At 38.3% G+C, this 27,605-nt stretch overlaps 1 protein-coding gene across 8 annotated transcripts; it reads right to left on the reverse strand.

Annotated features, from left to right (window-relative positions):
- Window positions 1-10,890: 10,890 nt before the first annotated feature.
- Window positions 10,891-27,397, reverse strand: LOC122863400 (triadin-like). Of its 8 annotated transcripts, none has more exons than XM_044169874.1 (7): window positions 26,931-27,392; window positions 20,499-20,697; window positions 17,351-17,404; window positions 15,755-15,772; window positions 12,430-12,477; window positions 11,972-12,133; window positions 10,891-11,127 (listed from the first exon to the last, which is right to left on the reverse strand). In XM_044169874.1, exons 2-7 carry the CDS (start codon window positions 20,683-20,685, stop codon window positions 11,105-11,107), a joined length of 492 nt encoding a protein of 163 aa, XP_044025809.1. In that variant the 5' UTR covers window positions 20,686-20,697; window positions 26,931-27,392; the 3' UTR covers window positions 10,891-11,104. The 8 variants fall into 8 exon arrangements, with proteins under 8 accessions (XP_044025809.1, XP_044025811.1, XP_044025810.1 ...); XM_044169876.1 differs by lacking the exon at window positions 17,351-17,404 and adding an exon at window positions 18,271-18,312 and having other exon boundaries at window positions 26,931-27,391; XM_044169875.1 differs by lacking the exon at window positions 15,755-15,772 and having other exon boundaries at window positions 12,002-12,133; window positions 17,309-17,404; window positions 26,931-27,397.
- Window positions 27,398-27,605: the final 208 nt, after the last annotated feature.

The raw sequence follows: 27,605 nt of genomic DNA on the forward strand, positions 1-27,605 counted from the left end.
GGTGAGTGTAAGTCACCGGATGCAAATATGACAGCTTTATTAGAAAACTAGATTGCTTGAATTTGTCTGAATTAATGTGACACTTTTTTTGATTAAACAGCCCCCCCCGCTTACTGAGTTGGGCCTGAAGGGTGAGGTGGAGTAGGCAACAGCAGATAAACAGAGGCGGCTCATTCTAACTCTGTTTTTTTCCTGTTGTCATTTCTCCACAGGGTAATACATACGGAGCCCCCTAAAGGTCATGGCGAGAATTTTTTGGAGGACTACTTACTGCTACCCTCACAATATTTTTCTTCTTCCATTCCTTCTGAGCCATATGTCTGTTTGTAATGGAAGGTAGTGAGATTCTCTAGTTAATGCATTAAGCATTGTTTATGGACACCTTATTTGATGTCCATTGCAAAGAAGTTATCAGATATAACATTATCAAACGTCTGGATAGGAGCTGTATGTTTAAGGAACATCAATTATTGCTTCACACTTACAGTAACAGGCCTTCTACCAAAACCTGTTTCAGCATTGAAGGTTACTTTAATATGTTTTGTGTAAAGTACAAAGGACCCTGTGCAAAAACACAAAAAGCTTTCCAACTAGCATCGGTCTCAATTCCTGATGTATGAGGTTCAATGCAATTCTCACCGTGACCTTTTGGGGGCTCTGTAAATACACAATCCAGCAATACTTTTTAATCATGTTTAACTATGTTTATAGAAGGAGCATGGATTTCATTCCAAACAAATCCAAACCATAGACTGTCTGTGATCCAAACAAAGTGGAACAGAAAACATCAAACTGTTCAGTCTGTAGTTCTGCCTACAGTATTTATCATACCTACTCTCTCCTCTGTCTACATATATATATATATAGGAGATATAAGTCAGAGGTGTTGTTATATATTTACTGAAGAGACAGATTTTGGAGTTATGATGGAAAATAGGGAGTGACTGCTGATCTGACTGGAGTAAAGTTGGGGGGGGGGCGATAACCAACCTGCCGCAGGGAGAGTAAAGCTAAGTGGCAGCTAACGACAGAATGCAGATCACAGGCCGACATGCACACTTACTGTGGCCTGGAGGTTTGAGCAACAGAGTTTTGTATTCGGCACAAACAGTCTCGTGGAGCCAGCGCTGGGACTGCAGAATGTGTGTGTGTGTTTGGGTGGGGGGGGATTCTTCTGGATGTAAGGGCTAAAGAGTGCTTTGGGAGTCGAGCCAGGAGGGATGTTGCAGCAGCCTAGGCAAGATGACTAAAGCATGAAAGGAGGGTTGGGTAGAGTCCCTTGTGAGGGAGGGGGTCTGATACAGTGGATGGTGTAGATTGCAAACCTGCAGCAGCACATCTACGATAAACTGTGGTACAGAACATCTTTAGAAGAATCCATGAAACAACCACCTTCTGTATTTGACTCATATTTTCTATGGCTTACCTGCCGCCTTCAGATCATTCAAATGCCTCTCTGGTGAATAAAATGCCTTCAAAAAATCCAGCATTTGTAGAAATAATGAATATTGCAACTGTGCACATTTTATAACCGTACTGAAGCCACAGCATGAGCCACATCTTCATTTATTCAAAGTAAAAGAAACTAAAAGCACCATTAGAGTTACAAGTCTTGCCACTAAATGTCTTATGGTACTGTATTAAATGTGGGATGGTTACAGAAACATCTAAAATGTTGGAAAGTGAAAACTATTTCTCTCTCTCTGCAGTCTCAAATGGCGTGGGAGCTTCGACTGATCATTTACTCTCTTGTTGGATTCTGCTGTGCAGCTGCTTTGAGTATTGGTGCGTGAGTATGTTCTAATGTGTGTGTGTGTGTGTGTGTGTGTGTGTGTGTGTGTCCATTCTCCCACTGCCGTCCTCACAGCAGGAGCCAGGCTTCTTAAAGAAAACACACAGCATCAAGCGGTGGTGAGATTTGCTTTGTATGTGTGAATGTAAGTCGCAGTGTACTGTAAGTCCACATGTGTTTGAATGCAGTGTGTACCTTTGCATGTCTGTAGGTGTGTAAGTTGGTGTGTGCACATACAGTATGTGTCAGGGTGTATCCATGTGCCTCATTCTGTCTATGTGCATGTGTCTGTGTGGGTTGTTGTTGTGCGTGATAGTCATGGGAGTGTGATTCCTTTGATCACGACAGCAGCATGGAGAAACAGATTACCTTTCAGTGCCGCGATGACAGAAAAGCGCTTTCAGGTTGACAAACCTCACCAGCAAATTTAATATCCTTCTCATTTCACCGACAAACACCAAGCAACAAGAAGTTGTATGGGGAGCTGAATTGAATTTGTTTGTGAATATAATGCTAAATAGTGTGACAATATCTGTCTTATCATTCCATTTCTGGAAAATAAAGAGTACGGCGCAGTGTTGCGCTGGGCTGTCTTGCTGTGAGAAGATTAAAATGGAACTATTGGTATAGCACAAATATTGTTGGCTGGAAAAATATAATTACCTACAAATATGCTGGTTATATGATACTACCAATGCATTGCCAGTCTTTTCAAATTAAAATAACATGGTACGTGACAGAAACAGATAGAATAGTTTAAATTAAAGCTTTCACAGGAGCTAGTTGGAACAAAGAAACCTTTTTTGAAAATGTGGAATTTTCTTAGCACTGGTCACAGAGTGCAGCAAAACAAACTATTGTTGCTTTAATAAAGAAGTCAGGCAATAATTGATCATTTTCCCTCATTCTATGAGCAACCGTGATCTCATTTTATGCTGCACATGGTATGAGTCTGTGAACAGCAGGGCACAGTGAAAGGAGTTGGTCACCTCGTTGAGGAGTTGGAGGTGTGCAAACCTGTCGCCTGCAGCTCTTCATCTAACAGCTCACTGAGGCTGCTCATTCTTGTTCCATTACTCCCTGCAATTTTTCAAACTGATCCGCTGTCAAAAAATGCCGAAAATGATGGTTGTCTTGTTTTGTAGACGCATTTTTGATGAACGATTGCAGTAAGTACTAAGCTCACTCACAAACACATTGCATTTCCTGTGACTACTTTATAATAAAAGCCAACTCATGTTTCGCCAGTTAAATGCTTTTAATGTGAAGCTGCAGCTGTAGGAAATGTTTGGTTTGCATTAGCAGTAACTTAATACAGCATTTTTTCTGAGAATGTCGCCACAGACACCCAGTTCGATAATACTGCCAATGCAAGGGCTTTCATCAGTGGGCCATAGGCTCAATCACCATTGTGCTACCTCATTTGGAGATAGAAAGTGACTTAACAGACATTTATTTAAATGAAAATGTTCGATATTGCCACTTAAACACATTTTATCGTGTTTAACCTGTACAAAAACCTGAGTGTAAAATGACACATTTAACACACATGGGGTGCCAGACTATGTCTCAGCCTGGCACAGTAACTTCAGCCAAGAAGCTGTCCTGCAACTAACCTCCCGTAAAACCACCAAGTGTCATTTTTACACAACATTTTTGTATAGATTAAACAAATGCTTTAGAGGTGCTGGTATGTGGATTCTTCAGACAGAGTCAGGCTAGCTGTTTCCAGTCTTTATGCTAAGCTAACCGGCTGTTAGCTCTAGTTCTATATTTACTGTACAGACATCAGTGGTTTCGTTCTTCTCATCTAACTCTCAGCAAGAAAGCAAATGAACATATTTCCCAAAATGTCAAACTATGGAATCATTAATGATTGAACCATATTGCAGTTCCTGTAAGAACAATAATTAGTGACTTACAACCTTTGATACAACTGGTTTTGTTGGTACCAATCACCTATCAGACTTCCATATACCGGTCAAATGCTGGCTGCCGTAGCACCTTGAGAAAAACATTGAAAAGAACTGTTAGAACAGACACTACTCATAACTTACACAACCTCTCCTTTTACATTGCAATTAGAGCAATGAAGGTGCTTATTTAACTAGCTACACCTTCACTGACCTTAGGGCTTGGCAATTTGTCCTGGCAGGAAAGTGCTGGGATGAAGCGCTTGTGCAGTGAGAGAAAAACGTTAACAGAGGGTTGACTACACAGCTAACAACGAGCTACAACGCGTAGGGTGATAAAAGCACTCACCAGCAACATTCAGTATCTGCTCCCACTTTTCTGTTTCTGTCATGGTAGTTTCTGTGTGATATATCCTAAAGCTCAGGCTGGACAGACATGGCCAGAACAAGCTTCTCCTCCATTTTCTTGGTTACCAGGGTGATGAGTCCCTCACCATCTAATGTATAATTGGGTGCCTGAAAAGGAGCGACAGTGACGACACAAGCGCCTTTCTGAAAAGTTCAGAGATTTTCAACTAGAAGGGCCCGGACCGGTCGCACCAAAAAGTCAGAGCGCTCTGAAAAAAGACACTAGTTGCCGTGCTTTTTCTCTAGGCGAATGCATACGTGCTCTCCTCATTGGGAACAATTGCAAAAAGACGCTGCCACTCAGAAAAAGCGCTATATGGACACAAGCCCTTGCATGCCATTTAAAAAAGCCCTACCATGAAGCATGTGCAAAAAATGTGCACAAATTACCATGGGTCCATTCACACTTACATTAATATTAAATAATTCTATTGAATGGTTTAATATTGAGTTTTGAAAAGCACCCAAATACCTGCTGGGACAATAATAACAGTAGCAGCAGTGTGCTACTGTAACACTGGCCAGTGTATAGGCTCCTGCAAACTCATAATCCAGTCAAATGTTGGCTTTTGTGCTTAGCGTTTATTTCTATCTAATATTACGGCTTCAAGAATTATTAATGATGGGGATCTGAAGATGCATGTTGCAGAAGACTAAACTGCTTATTGTGATTATGATTATTACTCAGCGGGATCGTGGGCGACTAACCAGAGTGCTGTAAACACCGTCTGTAAACACACTCTGGATTTTTGGCAGCATGAAACTCATCATGGGGTGAGTGTGATCAAAGGTTGGTGGCACTGCTGATCCTGAAATCTGTTTTGGATTTATAGGATGCCTGGGATAGAATATATCAAAAGGCTGCCATCTGAAATCAAAACATAACTAGAGATCTATGGGGTTACATGATAATGTCCTTTATGTAAAATTGTTATTTTATGTACATGTAAGGATGGGAAATCATGAATGATGTGTCTAGTAGAGAGTTCACAGAGTTCAGTGATGACTCTGCCACACACAAACCCCATCAGAAGTTGTCATATATTACACTGCTGTAACAACAGTTTGGACCTGGCATCCCTACCAACCCTTTACAGTTGGTGATGGCCGATGTTGTCAGCATGGGGGAGGGTTTAAGAACTAAATCTGGCAACCCAGAAGAAGTAGAGGAGGAAGTATACTGGTCGTTTTTTGGATCATTAGTACAGCTTCCATCAAAGTTTTGTACCTCTTCCTTCACTTGCTGAGTATAATCCATAAATAGTCATATTCTTGTGCAGTCATAATAAAACACTGAAAGTGTTAAATATTGTCAAACTACATTAAATCAAAGTTGCATTCTGACACCTGCAGTAAAGAGCAGCTGCGTTCTAGATACAATGTTCCCCTTAAACACTGTCTTTTCTTGGAAAAGTATTGACCATTTTTAAGTGACAACTGAAAATTAACTTCTGAAAAATAAACTTCTTGGAGATGGGTGGCTTCGATGGGATGCTAGCAGACTGATGGTGACATCTGTTATCACTGCACCATTAATAAATATTAACACTTTTTTCTTTGTGAATGTGTGAAACAGACAGATTGTCTCTGAGATGGAATTTGCATAAAAGACATACAAGAATATGTGTCATACCTGGTGCAGGTGTGTGTGTGTGTGTGTGTCATATGCACCTTTTCATCGTGTGTGTGTGTGTGTACATGTGTGCATGCACCCCTCCTGGTGCAGTTCACTTCTGTGTAATGCACCTAGCCTGAGGGCCAGGGTTGCCAGGTTGTGTAAATAAATTAAAGCAACAAATTATGTTTAAAAGCTTCTCCCTCAGGCCAGGGAAAACTAAGATCCATTATTCATGGCTTTTACTGCTGGGAATCGAAAGGCTGTGTGTGTGTGTGTGTCGGTATTTTTTTGTCAATTATTCAAAGATTAACCGACCTTACACCATCACATTATCTCGTTGATGAAATTGAATACCATTTACATTTTGATACCAGTAATGAAAACCACAACGATGGATGTTGATTCGCGTTTCTTCATGCTGCAAATGGAGAGATTCTTGTTGCAATCTGGTACAAGAAACATTTGAAAGCTGACACAGCATTTTTCCTTTTCATCAGCAGTCACCTTTCAGTTAACAGAGGAAGACAGAATGGAGGACTCTGTTTATCTACGTGATTACATTTTTTTTAATTTCTGGCAGAATATGATTTAAAGCTTTGAAAAACCATGATGCACATGTGTGGATATATTCTCTTTAAAATCTTATTTGAAGATTTTTCTGGAGGTTAAATGCTTTGTTGAAATTCTAAGCAAAAATCATGTATTTGAGATGAGTAATTGGGGGAAAAGCTCTGCACAGGAGAGCTTCAGCAGTCTTTTCCAGGTCAGCTGACTTATAATTCTACCAGCACGTCCTGGGCAGTACAAGGATCTCCCCCAGCATGTAGTTAGTACATCTCCAACAGTAACCTTCTTTACACATGACCACACCGTCCTGGCTTCTCTCTTCTCTACTGTGAGTCTGTGGTAGATCCAATATTGAAATGGAAAAATATGTAAACTGCTTTAAAATAAGTGCTTCTGACATTACTGCTGTTTGCTTCTATTACTGCTACTGCTGCTACTAGTAACATTACTTCTACATTTTGGGAAATACATTTACTTGCTTTTTTGCAAAGAGTTACATGAGAAGATCAATACCACTCTCATGTCTGTCATGCCGGCTACCTTAGCTTAGCTAACAACTGGAAACAGGGGGAAACAGCTAGCCTGGCTCTGTCTGTAGGTAACAAAATCTGCGTTACAACTCATGGGTTTAATCTGTGCAGAAACGTGCAGAAAACATGATGACAACAATAGTCCAGGAAATTGCTAACTGTTTGCTGCTGCTCCCAGTCTTTGTGCTAAGCTAAGCTGCTGAAAGTAGCTTCTTTACAGACATGAGACTGGTACCAAGTGGTATCGTTCTTCTCATGAAACTCTAAAAAAAAATTCATTTTGGTATTTCCCAAAATGTCAAACTATTCTTCTATTCTAAAGTAATAGAATTGTAATCATTACAGTATAAAAACGCAATCCCATTTCCCATAGTGCATCTCTTTGTTTAATTTTGTTTGTACAATCAAACCACACAGTTTAATTAAAGATTGTTCATCATTTTACCTATAATTCTGTGCTAAATCATCGTCTGGATGCTGCTCAGCTCCCAAACAAACCATTACCAGAGTGGAAGCGGTGTTCATTTGCTGTTCATTTACTTAAACGGTGATGAGGTGGTGTAAGTGTGTGTTGGAGAGCATGAAGTGTTTGCTTTGACAAATCAAAGGCCCTTTTCATTAACATCTCCACAGAGGAAAAATAAGCTCATGTAAAGTGATTTCATGTTAAAATCTGAGCTGCTGTGTATTGTTTTATGAGGTTTTCAGTCATGTTATCAGACCGTTCAGGCTGCATCAAGAAAAACAAATAAATTGCCTACACTTTACTTGTTCTAAGGTTTATGTTTTACCTTGACTTTTACCTCTTATAAGCAGCCCATTAATGTCATGAGACAAATGACATGTTCTGGAAAAGAAAAAATGTCTGATATGATTTTTATTAAAATGTCTTGCTAACAGGATCTGAATAGATGATAATGTAATTTACCGAATCAACTCCCTGTACAGTCATAGAGATTTTCTGCTACACTGATATGTTCACTACAGTGTGGTTAAAGCTCCATTAGTGCTGTAATAAAGTTATGATTTCATTAAGGTTTCATTTTAATTTCATGACAATTTCATTATGCCAGAAACACATTCCCACAAAACCGATTGCAAGCCGACTCATTCTAATTAAACATTAAGGTACCCTACTTACATTTTGTAAAGTATTGTACAAATGATTCCATTTGAGGGTGTAGACAACAAGCAGCCAGGCAGATATATGTATTTGTCTAGGAAATGACATGAATGAGCGATAATGTTCAACATTCAGCGGGATCAACTGCTTAACTCAAACTTTAACAAGGTTTATTAAACAATTCACTGCTGCAAAATGGCAAAAAGCTTTATTTTCTCTATGTGACCACTTTATCAAATAACAAGATGACAAAAATACTGCTGTTTAATGTAAGCTGTATGCAAAAAAGTTACACTGCAAAGCACCTGTTAGCGTCACAATATCAACCTTATAATGAAAATGATAAGTACAAGATCCCAACCACAATTATGGTTTAGACATGTAAACTACCTCCCTAAATATGCAAATGTATGAGGAAATTTAATTTGAAATTAAGCTATTTAAAATCTTTCCTCTCCGTCTGTTCCTCCGTCTGTTTTGCTGTGTGTCATTCACACAGACGTCCTCTGGAAAGGTAGCAGAAGTTTGAACCTTTCAATATTGAGAAGAAGGTTTCTCATCTCCAGCACTGAGGATAAGTATTAAAATTATAGGAAATCTTTGCTGATGTATTGTAGAAGAGCAACAATCGTCCGGTAGACATTGACCTGAGCTGAGTCAGGATGGCTTTGTCTTTTTCTTGGTTGATTTGCTGCTGTGCCTCCATTAGTGTGTGGGTAGACTTGAATACATAACTCAGACATGGTCTTTGGTTTTGCACACAACTTGATGTGTCACAAGCTACCCATGTTTTGTACAGCAGTAGAAAGTAACTATGTGCATTTACTCCAGTACTGTACTTACAGTACTATATATCCACTAAATTTATTTCACAGCTATATTCACCAGTTACTTCTCACATGTAGATTTTACATACAAAACATATGACCAGTTTTTAAAATATGATGCACTGTTATAGAGCAAACTACCCAAAAGTATACAAAGTAGTTAAAATACAACAGCGAAGTACTGCTTACATGTTAATGCATCAATAATAATGATCCAACAATATAATAATAATACAACACTGACAGAGACCATTCTGGATAATGAATATTTTTACTTTTGCTACTTTAAGCACATTTTTCTGATAGTACTGTACTTCTGTACTTTTAAAAGTAAAATTTTTCATACGGGACTACTGTATGAACTGCTTGTTATGAAGTATTTACTGTACTCGTCCTTGCTCTGTGGACTCAAAAATAACTATGAAAATCTATTTTTAACAATTTCAATTTAAGGAATAGCACTTTTCAACAAGCATATCAGTGTTTCAGAATGCAGTATTTCCTCCTCTCATTATTTGAAGTCTTCATAGTATTTCTAATGCCTGGTTTTGCTCCAGTTGCATATTGAATTGCTAAGGTTGTATGAGGCTATATGAGGTATATCTTGCTGGTGATCTCATGCTCTGGCTTACAGTCCATTTTTCTTATTTTCTCACCTCCTTTATTCAGTCCTGTTTTCTTTAACTGTGGGTCATACTGTCTGGCCTCTTTATCTCAAGAAGAATTATGAATTTGCAGCCTGGTGTTTTCTCTCTGTCGCCCACCATCGTCTTCATCTGATGTTCAAGCGCCCTGTTGGAGTCACCCAGTGATACTAGAGGGGTCCACTGCAGGCAAGTTGATCCTTATCTCTTCCATGTCATCTTCCTCCTGGCACAACTGTTAATTTTTCTGTCTGGCACATTGTTGCTGTTACCGTACCTCATCACTTGCCTAGTGTCGATTTGGGGGCTTGTTAGTCATTGGTCATCTCCAACTCAGACCACCTGCTGTGCAGACAGGTAGAAACTGGAGATGGAGCGAGAGAGGGAGGGAGGAAGTTAAATGAAGGGCAATACGATTTGCCTTTTTTTGACTGCCACATTGCTTAACAGTGTGCACTGTATTTCTATTACAAAACGGGACTTCATGGAAAGGCCTATCTCCAAATGATGTATCAAATCAAGTGTACAGGGACAAAAACCTGGCAACAATTTACATTTTAGGGTGAAGACTTGGTTAAATGTATGGTCAGGGTTGGGGTTGGAAGTGTTGTAGTTTGGTTGAGGTTAGAGTAATTCTCCAGGGGGTGAATGTAAGTCAATGCAAAGTCCTCCTAAAGTAACAAAAATAAGTTGTGTGTGTATTTGTGACTTTGTGTGTTTGTATGTTCGGTGGTTTATATGGAAATATTTTCTGTACACGCAAAAAAAACATGGTTAATGTATATACATTATGAATATCACCGTTAAGTTCAGTGTAGTGTATGGAGCCCCTGAACTGGCAAAATGCAGTAAAAGTTATCAGACAAGTCAAAAATGTAACTGAATACATCAACAAATGATACTCTTTGTTAAATAATTATATATAATTATATATATATATATATATATATATTAAATATAAAGAATTTTCTTTTATACTCATTTCCCATTAGGAAAATCGGAAATGAGGTGATGAAAATGTAAAATGGTGCATGGGGATAGATATAAATTTAAATGTGTGCCAACAAAAAAACTAAAGAAAATGAAGGAGTGAAAGACATAAAAAGGCGACTAATGTAAATTAAGTTTTAATTAGTTTTATTAACTGGCTGGTTGTGAAGAATAACATTCCATTTTAATTATTTAACTAAGAATAGTATTTACTAATGTATTTAGTTACAGTTTTGACATTTTCACTTTTGTCAGCTTTGGGGCTCCACAGTGTAGGATACAGCTTGTCAAAAGTATGAAGAACTTAAAGAAACATTGTAATGTTATGTTATTACACTATTGATTTAAAGGATGGGTACTTTTTTCACAAATAGGCTCACCTACATTTACTGATTTACATTTACTGTGCAGAATGGAGCTATGGGTAAAGACTACAATGGCGTTTTAATTACGCTCAGAAAAGAAACCAAAACCAAGGTTTCAAATTGACAGTTTTTATTCATAGAATTCCAGTTAACAACAGACAGACAGAAATAAACATAACTGTGATAAACTGTACGTCCTCCTCCTCCTTCTGTTTCTTTGCATTCTCTCTTCCACTTCAGACAGACACCCATCTCTTTTTGCCTTTTCTTCCTCTATCCAGCTCTTCATACTTGTCCATTCTTGTCCTCTCTCCCCACTCCTCTTGTTCAGAGCTCCTCAGAGTGGAAGGCTGAATGACAAGAAGAGAAGTGTTCATCGGTCCCAGTAAGTTGATCAAACCCAGTTATTGCAGTTATAAATATTAGGGGAGGAAAATGAAAATACTGATTGTAAGTATTTCTCACAGAGAATAGCTCTTTACATGCAAACAAAAAACAAAACAGCAGTTTCTTGACTGCCTAGCAAGCAATAAATATTAGGCTGCCTAAAGGAATTATTTTTTCTTATTCTTCTGTCTGTCTGCTGTTGTTTTGGCCAAATGAACTGCTTCTTATGTTCATGTTACAATAACTCTGACAAACATATCCTTCTGTTACTCGCTATCAGTCTGAATGAGAGCATCCGTGGTCGTTGAAGTATTGTGAAATACACAAGTGCTTGAGTTCAAGTTTTCAGTACAGTTAATTAACAGGATCTATAATGGGCAGTTGGTTCTTTTAATCGAATAAAGAAGATTAGACGGGAAGTTTATTTTACGCCTAATGTATTTCCACAATTTAGCAAGTTAAAAGGACATCATAGTAAGTCAGTGATTATGTTCTGACAGCTCCATCATTACTATTATCTGCACGACCTGGATTATCATGATGAGCATTTGAGCTAAAAACATCTCGTTTCAGCAAATACTGTACATGAGAAGAGTTTGACACAGGATGTATTTTCCAATACATTTACATTTTGATTAATAGTCCTTCTATACTCAGAATATTAGAATGTTTCATTCATGATCTGGCGCATGTAAATGCAATGTCCTGAATAAGATGTTAGGTGGGGTGAGCATCTTATTCACAATATTAGTCATTGATCATCTCCGTCATTAAATGGTTTATTAGTGTCAGGTGATGCTTTCTTACATGTGAGGGTTTCAGTTAGCTGGTGAATACCTTCCTCCTCCTCATCAGGAGCTACCAAACTGGCTGCAAAAGTCCATACCATCGCCAACCAATCAGTGCTCTCCTGAGCTGTGACCTCACCAGGGACTCCAGCAGGGCTTGATCTTATTGGACGAACGCCACCTTAATAGAATAGAGTAAAGGAATAGAATAGAACAACACCTTGTAAAGCAGAGTAGAGTGAGATATTGTGAAATATTTACACCTAAGATATTTTAAATAAGAGTAAAATTGAACTTGAACAAAACTTAAACAGGGGGTGGACAAAATATCAGGAACCCTTACCTGCAAACTCAATAATGACCATAGAGTTGAAATCACTTCACAAACCACACAGTTTTAACAGAAAATGAACATAAGAAGCTTCACAAAGGTAGTATAGCATCTATATACTGTATATATATTTAGTTTCTGCTTGCCTCTAGCCTTCAAACCTCTCTTAGCGATGGCAGAAGGAGGAGGGAGACCTGAGGGGGAGAGACACACGAACATGAAGTTAACAGAGACAGCATGATGTGAAGTGAAAAAAAGGTTGCAGAGAGACAAAGAAAAAGAGACGTTGACAAGAACAAAGAGACAACAGAAGAGAGAAGCTACACAGAGATAAAATCACACAGAAGAACAATGATAAGTGGCCTTCATTGCACTGCATATTTTTCGTTTTCAGTCATTCACAGCCACATACAGCTTTAGATTTATCGTTTTGCTGCTATAATGGAAAACATGATTAAAAGGAATAAAAACATCACACACAAAACAAACTTTACATCATACAGAACATGTTAGGAATTGTTTCTCGACCATGCAGAGGACATGCTGAATGAGAGGACAGCAAGAAACAGCAACAACACAAACAAAGCGTTTCAACATTCCTGACACAGTTTTATCAGTATTTCCACCGCTGACATCAACTGTCCCAGTATATAGAAATGTCACTCACTAACTTTTGGTTTCCACTCCAGTAGTCTGAAGTTGGCACTTCCACACACAGCCAAAAAACATATTAGTACCAGTTTCTAAAAAGGCACCCTTTGTATAGGGCTCATAGATAACTAGTGCCTTTATTAATGGTTAATAAAACATTTAGTAATGCTTTATAGACCAGCTATAAGCCAATAATAAGAACTCATTTGGGGTTGCCAGGTTTGTGTTTATCCTCCTCCAGCAGGATCTTTGCTTTGTCTGTTTAGCTCTTTAAATAATTAGGTAAACCACTTCAATGGACAGTTTGACCTCTGACCTTCTGGGAAACAATGGCAGAACATCGGAACAAAACACATTTATTAACAAATTCTAACAATTTGAAAGTGCAGATTTAGTGGATAATTATACAGATAATTTATTAACTTAACATTTATACTTATAAATGACTACTAACTTTTGCTGTTGGCTTATTAGACAGTGAGAAACCTGTGATGTTCATTGATGACTTATTAACACCATTAACAAATGCAGACTTGATGGCTTATTAGAAAGTTACACTCATTACCCTTAATGATTTATTAATAACTTTACAATTAATGTCTCACCAGACATAGAGATTTTTAACAAACTGGCAACCCAGAATTTCTTACAATTAATGGTTTGGAACTCGTCTATACAGCATTAATAAATGCTTTATTAACTGGTAATAATGCTATAAATACAATTTATAAACCCTTTATAAAGGGTGACTTATGAGAGAGTGGTACCAGCATACTAACTCAGACATTTTTATTATTTTCTTTATTTTTTTTTGGATGGCTTCTTCCACAGGTCATTTTGCACACTTATTAGTGACCTCAGGTGTTGACCACACACTGCAGGAGACAGGTAATGTCAGGGTTCAACTGCTAACAAAGCTGGTAAAAGTGATCATTTGGTACCAAATGTTGCACAGAAGGCATTTCAAAGGAATGCAGCTAGTCAATTATACCAAAATTCACTCTAATTATTTTCAGTTTTCTTTTTCGTACATTGACCTTTCTGTGCTAATCACGACTGCTTTGTCCCGGCTCAGGCTGCTCTCAGTGCCTCTGAAATACATGCTTTGTCATTTGCTTAATAGTCTGCCTGTGTGTCACACAGCTTCTCAAACAATTCATTAAAAACGAATTGCTGCTGCATCAGTTACATGTTGTATTAATTTGCAAAGTGTTTTGGTTTTATATTTAGTTGATTTACTGTGCACACAGTACAGTATACAGTAACGGGTTGTGCTGCCAAAATGTTTAGCTGCTCCTCTGTATCTGTAACAAGCGAGATAATCATTTTACTTTGGTATAAGCTCCTCTGGCTGTAATAATGACTCTGTTCTCAGGCCGCTAGTGGTGTTAAAACAATCCATGCTCATATAGCCGCTGCTGCAGTGCAGGTGTTTTGCATTTGTCTGTCAGAGGCAGATGTGAATTAGCACATTCATGGCTGCTATGTGTGTATTATGATAACAGGGGGCTCTAAAGTGCTAAATGTATTGTTTTTATTTTCTCTGTGGATCTCTTTACTTTTCCCTCTCCCAGGTGGAAGAAGCTTTGTTTGTTGCCCAGTGTGCAGGAGTCGTATAATGGAGCCTCATAAACAACTGATTAATGCACTGACATTTCTTTGATTGGCACTCCAGACACAGTGCTAGAGACACCAGGAATAGAAGGCTAGCATTTCCCCCCTCCTGCTAACTCTCTGTTGTCCTTTTATTGACGTTACTTATTCCTTCAGTCTCTCTTCTACTTTGCTTTTCCACCCTCTGTCTGTCTTTCTTTCTTTCTTTCTTTCTTTCTTTCTTTCTTTCTTTCTTTCTTTCTTTCTTTCTTTCTTTCTTTCTTTCTTTCTCACTCTTTCTTTAAATCTATTCTATTTATTCTCTCTGTCTTACTTTCATGTTCTCATCCTGTGTGTCTTTTCTTCTCTCTACTTCTGTCTACCTTTCTGCCTTTGTTTTTTAGTTTTGTGTAGTTTAGCAGACACATCAAAATGATAAAACACAAAGAGAATAAAAATACAAATTGTGCTGCAGAGATAAAAAAACAAAGAAACCCAAGGGGCTCTGAAACATCTCTCAGAAGAAAAGAGCATAAAGTAGCTGGAAGAGACACATCTGAGCTGGATAAGGAAAGCTAAATGATACAGAGCTTTGTTTGTTTCTTTTTTCTTTCCTTCTTTCTTTCCTTTTTCCTTCCCTCCTCAGTTTTTTTAAATCTTTCCTTTTTGCATTCCTGCTTCCTACCATCCTTTCTATCTTTCTTTCTGTTTTCATTCTTGCTTCCTTCCTTTCTTTCTGCCTTTCTTTCCACTTTGGTACTTACACTTTTTTACACATTTTAGCTTTTATACTTATATCCACTTTGTACTTAATTTATCTTACCTGTATTATCAGAATCCGAATCCGAATCCGAAAAATTTATTGATCCCTGAGGGGAAACTCTTTATAGCTCTTTATATTAGATTTTGATTTGCTTAGTACTTCTATTCCTTCTATTCTCAAGTGTGCATTGACGTGATAGTGAGCAGCTTTAATGAAAGAGTTTCCCCTCAGGGATCAATAAAGTATTTCTGATTTTGATTCTGATTCTGATTTCTTTCTTGCTTGCTTTACAGGTGTGACACTGACATTGCATAGGAGAGTGATATTGTTGACACATAACATGCTTAAGTTTTTACAGTTTAAAACCCACATCAATAACACTGGAGGTTTGTAACATTTCCATCTGTCTTAATCTAAATTGTTTTCGTTTTCAAAAATAATCACATACACTAAGAATTACTCACTTTTTTGCCTCTGCCTCTCTGTCAGAGAAAGAAAGAACAGGATTTTGATAAGATGACTGATTAAACTGTTGGCAGTGCTGCTTCTTTGTCTCTCCTCCACCTTCTCTCCTGCTCTATACTCTGCCTTTATCTCTTCTGAATTACTGTATCTTTCTATATGGTATACGTCCATGCAAGTCTGTGTGTGTCTCTGTCTCCCCTTTTTTATATCTGTATCCTTTTCTGTTGCTACTTTGTTTGTCTATTTTCTACACACACACACACACACACACACACACACACACACACACATACACACACCTCTATCTCTGCTCTTTCACAACAGGGAGAATTGCATTTCTTCTTTATTGTCCAAAAATGTCTTCTTGCTGTTTCATTTACACACACTGGCCTTTACTAAAATGTCATGGTGGGAGAAAAGCCTTGTGATTGAAAATGTAACCCAGCATTTTGTCAACTTGCAAATATTTGCTTCACAGAATAGAAGATAACTACAACGTACAGGGGACACGTGCTTCTCGTGTGCATTTCCTCTTCAGCTCAGGACTATCCTTAGCCCTTGGAGAAATGTTTCCTTGACTTGGAGAAAAGATTTGTAACTTTTATTGATAACTCTGCATGAAATATGGGAGATAAATGAATCAGTCTCATTCAGGGACTCTGTATTCCAAGTTTTCTGGGATTATTATGCTAGCCACATCGACTTGAACATATTTTTCAATGTCAGCTGTCACAAGAAAATAAATCTGCTAAATTGCACAAATGATTCAATTTGAAATCCCAACAGGCCTACAGATTTATACCTAGATGTATATTTTAAGCCTGTGTGTCACACGGCTTCTTAGTCATTGAGAACTGTTAGCAGTTCCAGAGGAAACACAAGTACACGTGCAATTCCACACTAGTAACGCAGGCACACGTGCTGAGATGTCATGCACCTAAAGACAGGGATTGAGAATACACAGACTGGTGACAAATTAAAGAAAAACCTGAATAAATGAGTGAAACATAACAAATGCAGATGTTTCCCCACAGGACATAGGGAATCATTGAGTGGTCTGATTAGTATTAAAATGATGAGCATCACAAACTATGGCATTTCCAATCACCAAATCTCAGCACTAGACAGTGCTCTCCACCATGATCATAAAAACACCAAATGAGGGAATATCATTTGGAAGAATGGTGTTCATCCCTCTGGTAGAGTTCCAGAGATTTGTGAGAATTTATGACAAGCACTGATGTAGCACTGAAGCTGTTCTGGAGGCTCGCTGTGGCCAAACACCTTTCTAGACTTGATGTTGTTTTTTTCCTTTAATTTGCCATCCATCCGTAGCTTGGTAAATACAGGCTGTTTGCATTTGATTGTAGACCAGAACAAGAATACATTCTTGTCAACAAATAAGTTAACAAAAGTTTTACATCAGGAAATCAAAGGGCGAATCAACCCTGAATCACTTAAGCTTGCATAGCTAGAAAGCACACACTACTGTATATTCCCAAGGTCAAGAATGATCTTCCATGCTCAAATCAGTCAATTACTTAAATAGTCACCCAAATGTCGCTTTTCAGAAACTTTGACCTGCGAATTTGTACCGTTGATCAACAGCAAGCCGTCTTGACAGTGCTGACCTTCGACTGGACGGAGAGCTGGAGAGTCCAAAATGGAGGAAGCTAATGTAGCTTATTAACTGTGTTGCACAACCAACTTTTATTTAACCCTCCTCTGTCGTAGTATAAACTGCTCCCCAAAAAGGAAATAGTTGGCAGACAGTTATGAGACAGGAGTTAAAGGAACAAAATACGTCTTTTGAATAAACTGCGAAACAAGCTTGCTAACTTATTGTCCCACTAACGTGCTTGCTAAATGTCAGTTAGCAAGCATGTTAGCTCAGTTGCTAATGGGACAATAAGTTAGCAAGCTTGTTAGCTCTGAGAGGTTTTTTCCCTCTTCAATAAAATTCTTTCTTTGAAATGTACAGCCTGGAGAACAAAATGCCATGAGGGAGTAAACAGCAGAAGTTGTTTACAGGGTTTTTCTCAGGATAATCCACAGACATTGCTGTGGACAGTTTTCTTTGAGAACCATTTTCTACCAAAGGAACAAAATAGTAAAAAACTGTCCACAGTCTCAGTGGGAAATATCTGAAAACCTCAGCAAATGTGTGACATTACCCCTTAGGGCAGAAAACTATCTCTTTGAAACTTTCAAGCCCAGTGGCTTCACCCATATCAGAGGTGCCATGGGTCAACAGATGTTTAGCTTTTGTCAGCTTGTGGTAAACACCTGCTGGTGGGTAAGTTTCAACCAATAGCGAGTACCAGTTTTTGTGCTGATTTAGTGTTGATTTACCCTTTACATGTCAAACCCAGAGTCCCACGTTTAGAAATACTGGACAGATACTAGACAGGGATCATGTATATTTTGATGTTCTCTGGTCTGTCACAGGCAGCACTCTAGTACAAGCAAGCAGTGCAGCCAAACTGTTAGTGTTTTTGTTGTGTATTGTTTTTACCAGGAGATAAACACACGGGGTCGTCACAGTATGATGTGTACTCTTTGGATGGGATGGCAGATGATTAACAGCATGACGATGGAGAAAAGGTGAAGGGGTAAAGGAAGGAGGAGATTGAGGAGAGGAGTTAAAGATGAGTGTGTAGCAGGACTATCCTTACACTGTAGGATAGTCCAAATACATGGTGATGTGTAGTAGCTGTGCGAGTGGTGGGAGTGATAAGGAGCAGATATGAGTAGAATTGATAGAAAGGTCATTATCATAGTAAATTAACTGCACACTGGAATACACCTGTGACAAAATCAAAGTGATTGACTTCCTGTTGTGTGGTTGGAGGATTGGAGGCAGTTTGACCTTTGTGTGTTAGGTCTATTTAGATCACTACAGTGCATTCTAATGCTAATGCTTCATACATCAAAATGTCGCCATCAAAAGTAACACTGATTCTGTACATGAGATTTGAAAATGTATAATTGTACTAAACACTTCAGTTATACTATTATATGCAATTCAACATTAAGCTTTCTAAGTCTCATTGTAACTGAAACAATGTTAATTTCCACATCAGCATTAATATTGTATGGTTTAAATTTAATCAACAAGTTTATCATGAGAATGTTAACATGTACTCTAATATATTGATCCTAATTCAATTAAAGCAACCGTTTAAATTGTCATTGGAATATACAGTATTAATGTCATTACAGTTTTAAATTAAAGACATTTTGGGAAATGCACATATTTGGTTTGTTGCCGAGATTGAAACAACTCCTGTATCTGTACACTAAGTATGAAGCTACAGCCAGCAGCTTGTTAGCTTAGCTTAGCATGAAGAGCTGAAGGGGGCATTGTAGCCTTATGTTTAACAGACAGATATGAGTGAATAATTGTACAGTTTTTCCCAAAGTGTCAAACCTTTGCTTTCCATATAAAGTAAATAATAACTGGAGTATAATCACATTAGCATAGCTACCTTTTTGTTCAGTATTTTGATTTCTGGGGGTTAACAACCCAGATTCTATGTTTACAAAAATAAAACAACATGCAGCAGAGTGTGGCACGATTGCTCTTTCTTGATTTCTCCTGTTATGCTGCAATCAGACATTTCTCATTACCTCAAGATATAAATGAATGGGTGTGCAGAGTCTTGCAAGCTTGATCATGGTGCCAGTGAATCACAGTCTTAAGCAGAACTGAAAATGTTTGAAGGAGAGATCTTGACTGCTGCATTTACTTTAATCAATCAGTAACATAGCTGAGATCTCAGGGAAATTCATTTTCTGTTATCTCATGACAATGAAGTAATTAAAGTGCAATGACAGGAAACTAAATTTGATCACGCAAGACAATTAAGTCATGAGCTGGAGATAACAGGATTAAGAATGTGAGGAAACAAAGCCTCTCAGTTTCTGTAGCGCAGCAGCAGGAAATGTATAGCATTTTTAAAAAGTACATGTAAACCAGAGAAATCCTTAATTTAAAAAACTAGATGTTTTAATCAAAATGAAGACTGATTATGCCCTGCGACTGTGTTATTAGTATACATGTTAACACCAAGAAGTGCCCTTTCAATCCATTCTACGAGTGTATGAGTCAGACGTTTAAGTGAAAATGAGAAGGAGTGGGTATACCTCAGTTTGTACACAGCTGTATCACTACACTGGTACATAAACTGTCAGCTGGTGGACTAATTAATGTTAGCATCTATGTGAACATGTGAGTGTGAGAAAATGCACTCCTGAAAACAGTGTGTCATTTTCAATACGTCTGTCTGCCGAGTGAAGGGAAACACACAGCAGACCATGTGTTACTTTAAAGCAGCAGAGGCTGAGAAATTCTGTTGTTATAAACATGTGGTGAAAGAAAAAATTAGATGGTGTGTGTCCTCTAACTTGACATATGGACGTTGTTGAAAATGATGACCTTCATGAGAGCACATCCACTTTTGAAGTCTGCTTCAAAAATGTCTGAAAGGTTGTTGAAAAATGCTTGGATGAAATATGGATATGTAAATGATATGTGAAAAATGGGTATAAATGAATTGAAGGAAAGTGTCATAAAGTATAACAAAACATTACAAGCACATTATAATCACGTTATGATGGAATTACAATCATTGTTGAGTGGTAAAATTGATAGCTTTACTTAAAATGCAAAAAAGGCAAAAAAAAAATCTCTTAAAAGATTAAAAACAACAATTAAAACAAATAATCAACAAGTCTTGTTACCTGCCAGAGTTTTATAGTCAAGCAGATCAAAGAGAACAATGGCAACTCCCGCCCATGTGATGATCAGAGCCACAACCAGCAGCCAGGCCATCGGTGAAGTAAAGGTCAAAATGACATCATCCAAAAATGTCCTCTGATTGGTCCGAGCTGGAGGGACCGCCTCCCCGCTGTTGGTTTGACTGCTCATTGGGGAAGAGAGCTGAGAGCAGAGAGAGACAAGTTGGAAATAGGAAGACATAATTATGAAAAGGAAAGGAACAAAATGAAGAGAGCAAGGAAGCGAGACATAAAGAGAAGTATGGAAGAAGAGTGTAGGAGGCTCAGTTTTTGGATGACTGAGGGAAATTGTATACTTTCAAATCACAATAAAAAATGCCAGAAAAAAAATGCAACAACAGATCAAGTTGAAACTATGACAAAGAACAGTAAAAGGGTCTGCTAATGGAGTGAGATAACATCAAAATAAAATATCTTAGCTAACTTAGCTAAAAGCCTATTTAAGTAAATTACAGCAATGTGAATATAATAATTTTGTTTGTTTTGATTAGCATGTTTAAAGTCGTACATAAAGGACTCACAAGGGACAGAATTTAAAAAGAATGGCAAAAATAGCAGCAGCAGAGGCCGAAATATTCAGAACTTTCTGTCAAGCTCCAAAAGTCAGCTTCCAAAAATCCCTCGATCCCACATTCCCTATTGTGCCAACTGCAACGTCTTTTCATTAGACCCTGATGACATCAGCAGCAGCGTTATTTTCTCAGACTTGACAAAAGCGCCTCCACAGCCACAGAAGGCATACAATTGTTTTTATAAGCTAAGTGGGACTCCCATTGGTTAGTAAATTGACCTTTATGTGTAAAATTGGTGGAGTACCCCTTTCAACATGCATTCACTGATTTTCTGGCCACTTGGGGGCCCACCAACTCCTGAGGAAAATATTTGGCTCTTTAGCTGCTAAATGCTCACCAGCTAGCCATTAACTGTGTCTGTCTGATGTTTGTTGCTGAGCAGGTAGCGTACAGTGAGTTTTTTGCTGAAAACAACTGTCGACTGTGTTTTAAAGCTACGCTTATGAGAGCCGTGGGAGCTAACCAACACAGATAAGTTGTGGGCCGGAAAACCAAAACAATGAGTTGAAAGATACATAAAAAAGTTACGTAGAGCTGAAGGGAACTGCAGAGTTTGGTGATAGTTTTCTGTGGGTTCGTCACTAGGAGCATTTGAGCTATTTGAGCTGTTGTTAATATAAAATATTGATTATAGCAGCTTCAAAGTGTGGGGAGAGTGTGTTCTCTTGAAATCAGATTTCCACAATATGCCCTTTTAACATCATCTTGTCCCTGTTGTCCAAGGAACAATATAGATCTCACAGTGTAACCACTTTTTTTGCAGACAGTATTTTTTTCAAGGTCTCTAGAATTGCTGACCTAAGCCTTAAAATTGTCAGTATCTATAAACATCTATAAGAATTAGAAGGCAATGCAATTAGTATCTGGTTTAGAAGACTGTGGTGAAAAGAGATGTCTGGGTGAAGCAACAAATTGTCTGGCTTTGGTGGTAGATTTCTGTACCATGAGGACACAAATGAAGACAATTAAAATTAAAATTAAACAAACCTGTGACAAAACTTCAAAATAAATTACAGATATCTTGGGAGTATTGTGGGGGGCGGAGGGTCCTCTTTGCCTTGAGGCCATTGGTATGAAAACACAGGGTTGCGGCCCATGTTGGTGTTGGTACTATAAGCATATGGCACGGTGTTGACATCTTCCCACCATGAATTCACTACTGAGCCCAATTTTAATCTGTGCTTGACATGAGTTCATGTTACCAGTTCTTTTGATTAATGCACACAGCAGCTGTTTATTCAAATGGATGTCAGTGAATCATTCAAGTATGTTCTGTTTTTCTTTGTGCGAGGATGAATAATGACAGATATGAGGAAGGGAAAGAGTGGGAGAGAGCAACGAGAGAGAGAGAGAGAGAGAGAGAGAGAGAGAGAGAGAGACAGAGATCGCCCGAGGTGATGAGATTAAATTCCATCTCACTTTGAAAAATCCGCTCTACAAGACAAATTACTTCTCTAAAGAAAGTTTTCATCATTGTATGGTATTTGGACTGTGTGCCATAACATGATTACGCACCCGCGTTAGGTTGTTTGTGTTCATTATGTGGCGTGCTGCGAGGAACGCCTGAGATGATTTATTTTTCCCTCTGTTTCTCTGCCTGCCTCTCACACAGCTTATCTGCAAATATAAAGTGATAGTTACACTGTGGTGGAGATGTGAATTAAAATAGGACTGACTCATTTGGAAGAAATATGCCCTTCTCAAGGTTATTAATAAGGCCCTGAAGAATGTGGATCCACGTGAGTCCTGTAGGGTCTGTGTTGGTCCAACTGAAGCATTTAACACCATTCATTATGACAGTCCCGTTGACACAATTATGTGGCGGTGTGGACTCTAATGGTTCTCATCTTCACTGTCAATTAGTAAAAGCTGAGTGTAGATTGGTGACAATGTTCCCCTGTCTCCTCATTATATCATAAATGCACCTCAAGGCACAATTCAGGCCTTTTCTCCATATATATGCTTCTGCTTCTGAGTTAAACCCAATCACTTGAGTAAATTGGTCCACATTGTAGCCTATTATGTAGCATGTGCACTCAAGCCCAGAAGATGACGTGTTCGACTGCATAGGACTATTAAAATAAACGACAAGGATTACAGCTTGATGCAAAAAGCAAGAGCACGTTGGGCCCCTATTAAACCCTCCATCCACCCACCACACGCCCTCTGTGCACCTGTATCTGGTTGCCTCCAAGTTCCCATCAATGGCAGTGCACGCATCACACTATACTGTACATGGCAGCTAAATGATATGCCCTGAGACCAGTATGCCTATGCTGGAATAATACTACCTGGCCCCAGATTTTCTGTGTGTACATTAGTTTGTGGTAATTTTATCAAACACAACTTTATTTAGGAATATGGACCATACGAGCATGATATAAACTAAAATAATTAAGAGTCTTAAAACAAGATTTTGACATAAGACTGAGATTCTTCACAGCATCACTGATGTTCATTGATAATGATATAGCTGAAAGTAATCACTTTATCCTTTATCAGGTTACATGATGGCTGAATTTTTAAGTGTTATTCTGGCAGTTTAGTTTTGTACCTTCATAAAGGTGGGGACTTGTGAGAGAGAGAGAGAAAGAATGGACAAAATGAATGCAGCAAAGGTCGGGATATTCAGACATTTAGTGCTTTATGGGTCAAGTTTCAAAAACGCTGGATCCTACATGTACCATAATGCAATTCACTTTCATTTTCATTCTCTGCCTAGTAAACGCCTATGTCTTTCAATACTCGTGTCCCAATTCCATACATACTAATTTTAAGAAAATGACAAAACGTACTCAAGAAAGTCTGTATGCATATCAAAAACCGACACATGTATTGTATTATTTCCTGTTAGTTTAACACAGTAAAGTATGTTGATTTCTTGTATACTAACTGCTGAAACCTATTTTATCTATCTACTGTACAATGTATACATGTCATCCAGGACGGGTTGTGTAATGTGAAGAATTTATGGGCTTTGATTCAGTAGCTGGTCTCAGGCTGACCTTTCGGTTGCTGCATTCAGATAACAAACTACAAAATCAATTAAACATAATTCTGCCCACACACACTCAAATGTGCATTTGTGTGTGTGTCTGATTCAAGAAAGCTAACCATTGATCTGGTGTACAACAGCTGGCGTGTGTGTGTGTCATTTCAGAAGTAGAGCTGAGAGTGTGTGTGATATAAAGCTGACCATTGATCTAGTGAAGCCCTGGCAACAGCTGGTCAGGCCAACATATTGATCTACAGCAGGTAAAACAGTCACAATCTTACAATGACAGAAGGCTGGAGCACAGTCTAAATATCCTACAGCAGATAAATCTGCACTCTGCAATCATCCACTTCACCACTCTCCTCCAAACCATGCAATTACAGTATAGTTCTTTTATATAGCCGTCTTTTATAGTTTATGTCAAAGTGTGAGTCACAGTCTGAAAACATTTTTCCTTTTACAGTACGTATGTGTCTGTCCTCTTTTCAAAACCAGATGACCCAGCCCACCTGTTGTTACCACCAAGTGTTGAGCTGATGTTCACACACACACACACACACACACACACACACACACACACACACACACACACACACACACACACACACACACACAAAGACACCTCTACACCAAAGGAATGAACAGAATTAGAATGATGTGCATGCAGGAAACTAACCGGTATTTGAAGGCAAATGAAGGGCGACAAAGGCACTTATGAGAGTGTGAGTCATTAAATGCATCCCCCTTGTTACCAACTTTATGACAAATGGTAGTGCTTATAAAGTAATCTTGCTGGTGTCATTACCAGTGGTAAGAAGTAACTACCTACAACCTAAGTACAATTTTGAGATACTTCTGCTTTGCTACATTTCAGTAGGAAATATTGCACTTTTCACTCCACTACATTTATCTGCCTAGAGTTACCTAGTTACTTTTCAGATTAAGATTTTACATATGATAGAAAACATATGATAAGCTTATAAAATAGATCACATTGTGATAGATTAAACCAGTGGTTCCCAACATTTTTGGCTTGTGACACCTAACAAAAACATTGGGTCTAGTTGGGGCCCTTTTCGTGTTTCAGATGTGTGTACGTTGTGAATCACAGAGTGATTTCCCCTCGAAACTTCTCAGATGGCTTCATTTAAATAACTGTTTCAAGGCCCCAAAAGGTAAAATTGTCTGATATCTCACAAAACCAAAGTTGAGAGAAAACCAAATAATAAATATAAATTTGTGTTGCAGAACTCTAGCAGAAGCCTTTTTTCCCTTTCCTTTCCCATTAATCATGTCATGACCCCTTAGATTTTATCTTGTGATCCTTTTGAGCGGTCCAACCCCTAGGTTGGGAACCACTGGACCGAACTGCAAACAGTATGTATGTATGTATGTATGTGTAAACAGTATGTAAAGCAGTTAAAAAGTGCTCCACCTTGACCCGCTACAACAGTAAAATGCTGCTTACTCATTGATGCATCAATATAATAATGTCATATATAGTAAAATAACAGTCACAGGGGCCGTTTCTATGTTGAATGAGTACTTTTACTTTTGATACTTCAAGTATATTTTGCTGATAATACATATGTACTTGTAATGAAGTAGGATTTTGAATGCAGGACTTATTTGTAATGGAGTATTTTTGCATTGTTTTTCTTAAGTAAAGGATAAAAATATTTCTACCGCCACTAATCTATGATCTATATCAGTGTGGCATCAACTTAAGAGTAAAAGCACAGAAGCATACTAAGTTTCTTGTAACAGAATAAGCTGATAAAAGAATTGTATGTGTTATGTGCAGCTTTTGTGCACAGATAGCATGCATGAAAGCAGTGATTTACATGTCAACCATTCCTCTTGGTTACATTTTAGCACATGATGGCACTGTCAGAAGAGGGGAAAAGGAAAACGAGAGAGAGAAAAGGTAATTGATCATTTCAACATCAAAGCAAATATTTTATAATGCAGTTGTTCCCACCTGGGGGTTGGAGCCCCCGGATCCCAAGCCACATCTGAGAGATCAAAATGATGATATAAAGGAAAAGACAAAAATATATCATGTTCTCATGAAATACTGAATATGTTCAACTCTCTAAAGCCTCTAAAGATCCTTCACATGAAAGCATTACTCTTTGGTTGAACTGCTCATATGAGGCCCTAATCTGTATTAAAGTACTGTACACGTTTAAGGGGTCACAAGCCAAACAGGTTTGGAACCACTGGTTTGACAGATAAGTATAGGAGAATGAAGAGTGAATTGTGAGTTCCAGATGAGGGTCTATGAGCGAAATGTTGCTTTTTCAAAAAAGGTTGTACTGACAGTGTGTGGGAGTTAACCAACTTTTTAAACTGCTCATTTAAACATTTTTTTGTTGATCGCTTGTGTACAATTTCGAGATGTTAGTAGTCATATATTTAATGTAATAAAAAAGTGCACTATTACTATTATTGTACCTGCAAGTGGCAAGTGTCAGGAAAGCAAAGGGAGGAAATTATGAAACATTAACAGGAGGTAATAGCTCAAAATGTAGCTTACATGTACTATAAAATACAACACAAATGGTCATTATTTTGGCTTATTTGACCATAACATCACAATTCCTTAAACACCATTATAGTTGCAGTGCTCCACCTTATAAAGTTTGACAGAATATCCTTAGTAGCAGCTAACCTTTAGTAGATATTTTAAATGACGATGAGAAAGAATAACTGCGTGGACTGTGCATAGACCTCCAGCATTCAGTAACGTCAGTATCAGATCATTATTATAAAGTTCAGCCAGAGTGAAATGGATTTTCACAGTACCTTGGACTTTGAATTTGCTGGATGTTCAGGGATAACCTTCAGTCCTTGAAAGGCTTGGAAAATGTACTGTTACCATAGAAACATGCATGTATCTCCTTCGTTAAATCCTCCTTGGCCCCAGTTGATTGTGAGAAAAAGACTATGGAGGCAACACTCGAATTCGGCAGCAAAAAACGCACAGCAATTGTGTTAACCTGGATCACAGCGGGTCTAAAAATACACTAAAACCTTCCCCACAGGAGAAAATGGAAGGACATTCAGTGAACTATTCTTTGTTTGTTTTATTGTTCTTGTTAGTTTCAAAGTTCCTCTTGAAGGTTTCAGTTCGTGTCCAAGAAATTCTTGAGTCAAAGTTTCTGAGATTGAGTTTCTAGCTGGTTAAATGCTGGAGAGAGTGAGCCATAAAGAGAAGCAGGGGGAAGGGGCTGACCCACTGAGTCACCCTGCCCCCTCTGAGGGTCCAAAATAGAGAGATAGAGGAGGTGGAGGGAGGGAGGACGAGATGGAAGGGGAGATTTCAGAAGGAGAGGAGGAGTGAAGAGAGAGTGGAGAGGAAGAAAACAGGATGTGTAGGAGCAAAAGATCAAGGGATGGAGAGGAGAACAAGAGAGGAGGAAAGAATAAAGCAAAGAGATAAAGGTCTAAAAGTCCTCCTGTGATATGTGTCTCGGAAAC

The sequence above is a fragment of the Siniperca chuatsi genome, linkage group LG16 (genome assembly GCF_020085105.1).
Source record: "Siniperca chuatsi isolate FFG_IHB_CAS linkage group LG16, ASM2008510v1, whole genome shotgun sequence".
In the NCBI taxonomy this organism is placed as follows: Eukaryota; Metazoa; Chordata; class Actinopteri; order Centrarchiformes; family Sinipercidae; genus Siniperca; species Siniperca chuatsi.

Coding starts and splice junctions, on each gene's coding strand:
- LOC122863400 (XM_044169873.1), bottom strand. CDS start 20,685: ATGAGCAGTCAAACCAACAGCGGGGAGGCGGTCCCTCCAGCTCGGACC. Junction 17,405..20,498: donor TGACTATAAAACTCTGGCAG/GTAACAAGACTT, acceptor TGGACTCTCCAG/CTCTCCGTCCAGTCGAAGGT. Junction 12,134..12,429: donor GAGAGGTTTGAAGGCTAGAG/GCAAGCAGAAAC, acceptor TATTCTATTAAG/GTGGCGTTCGTCCAATAAGA.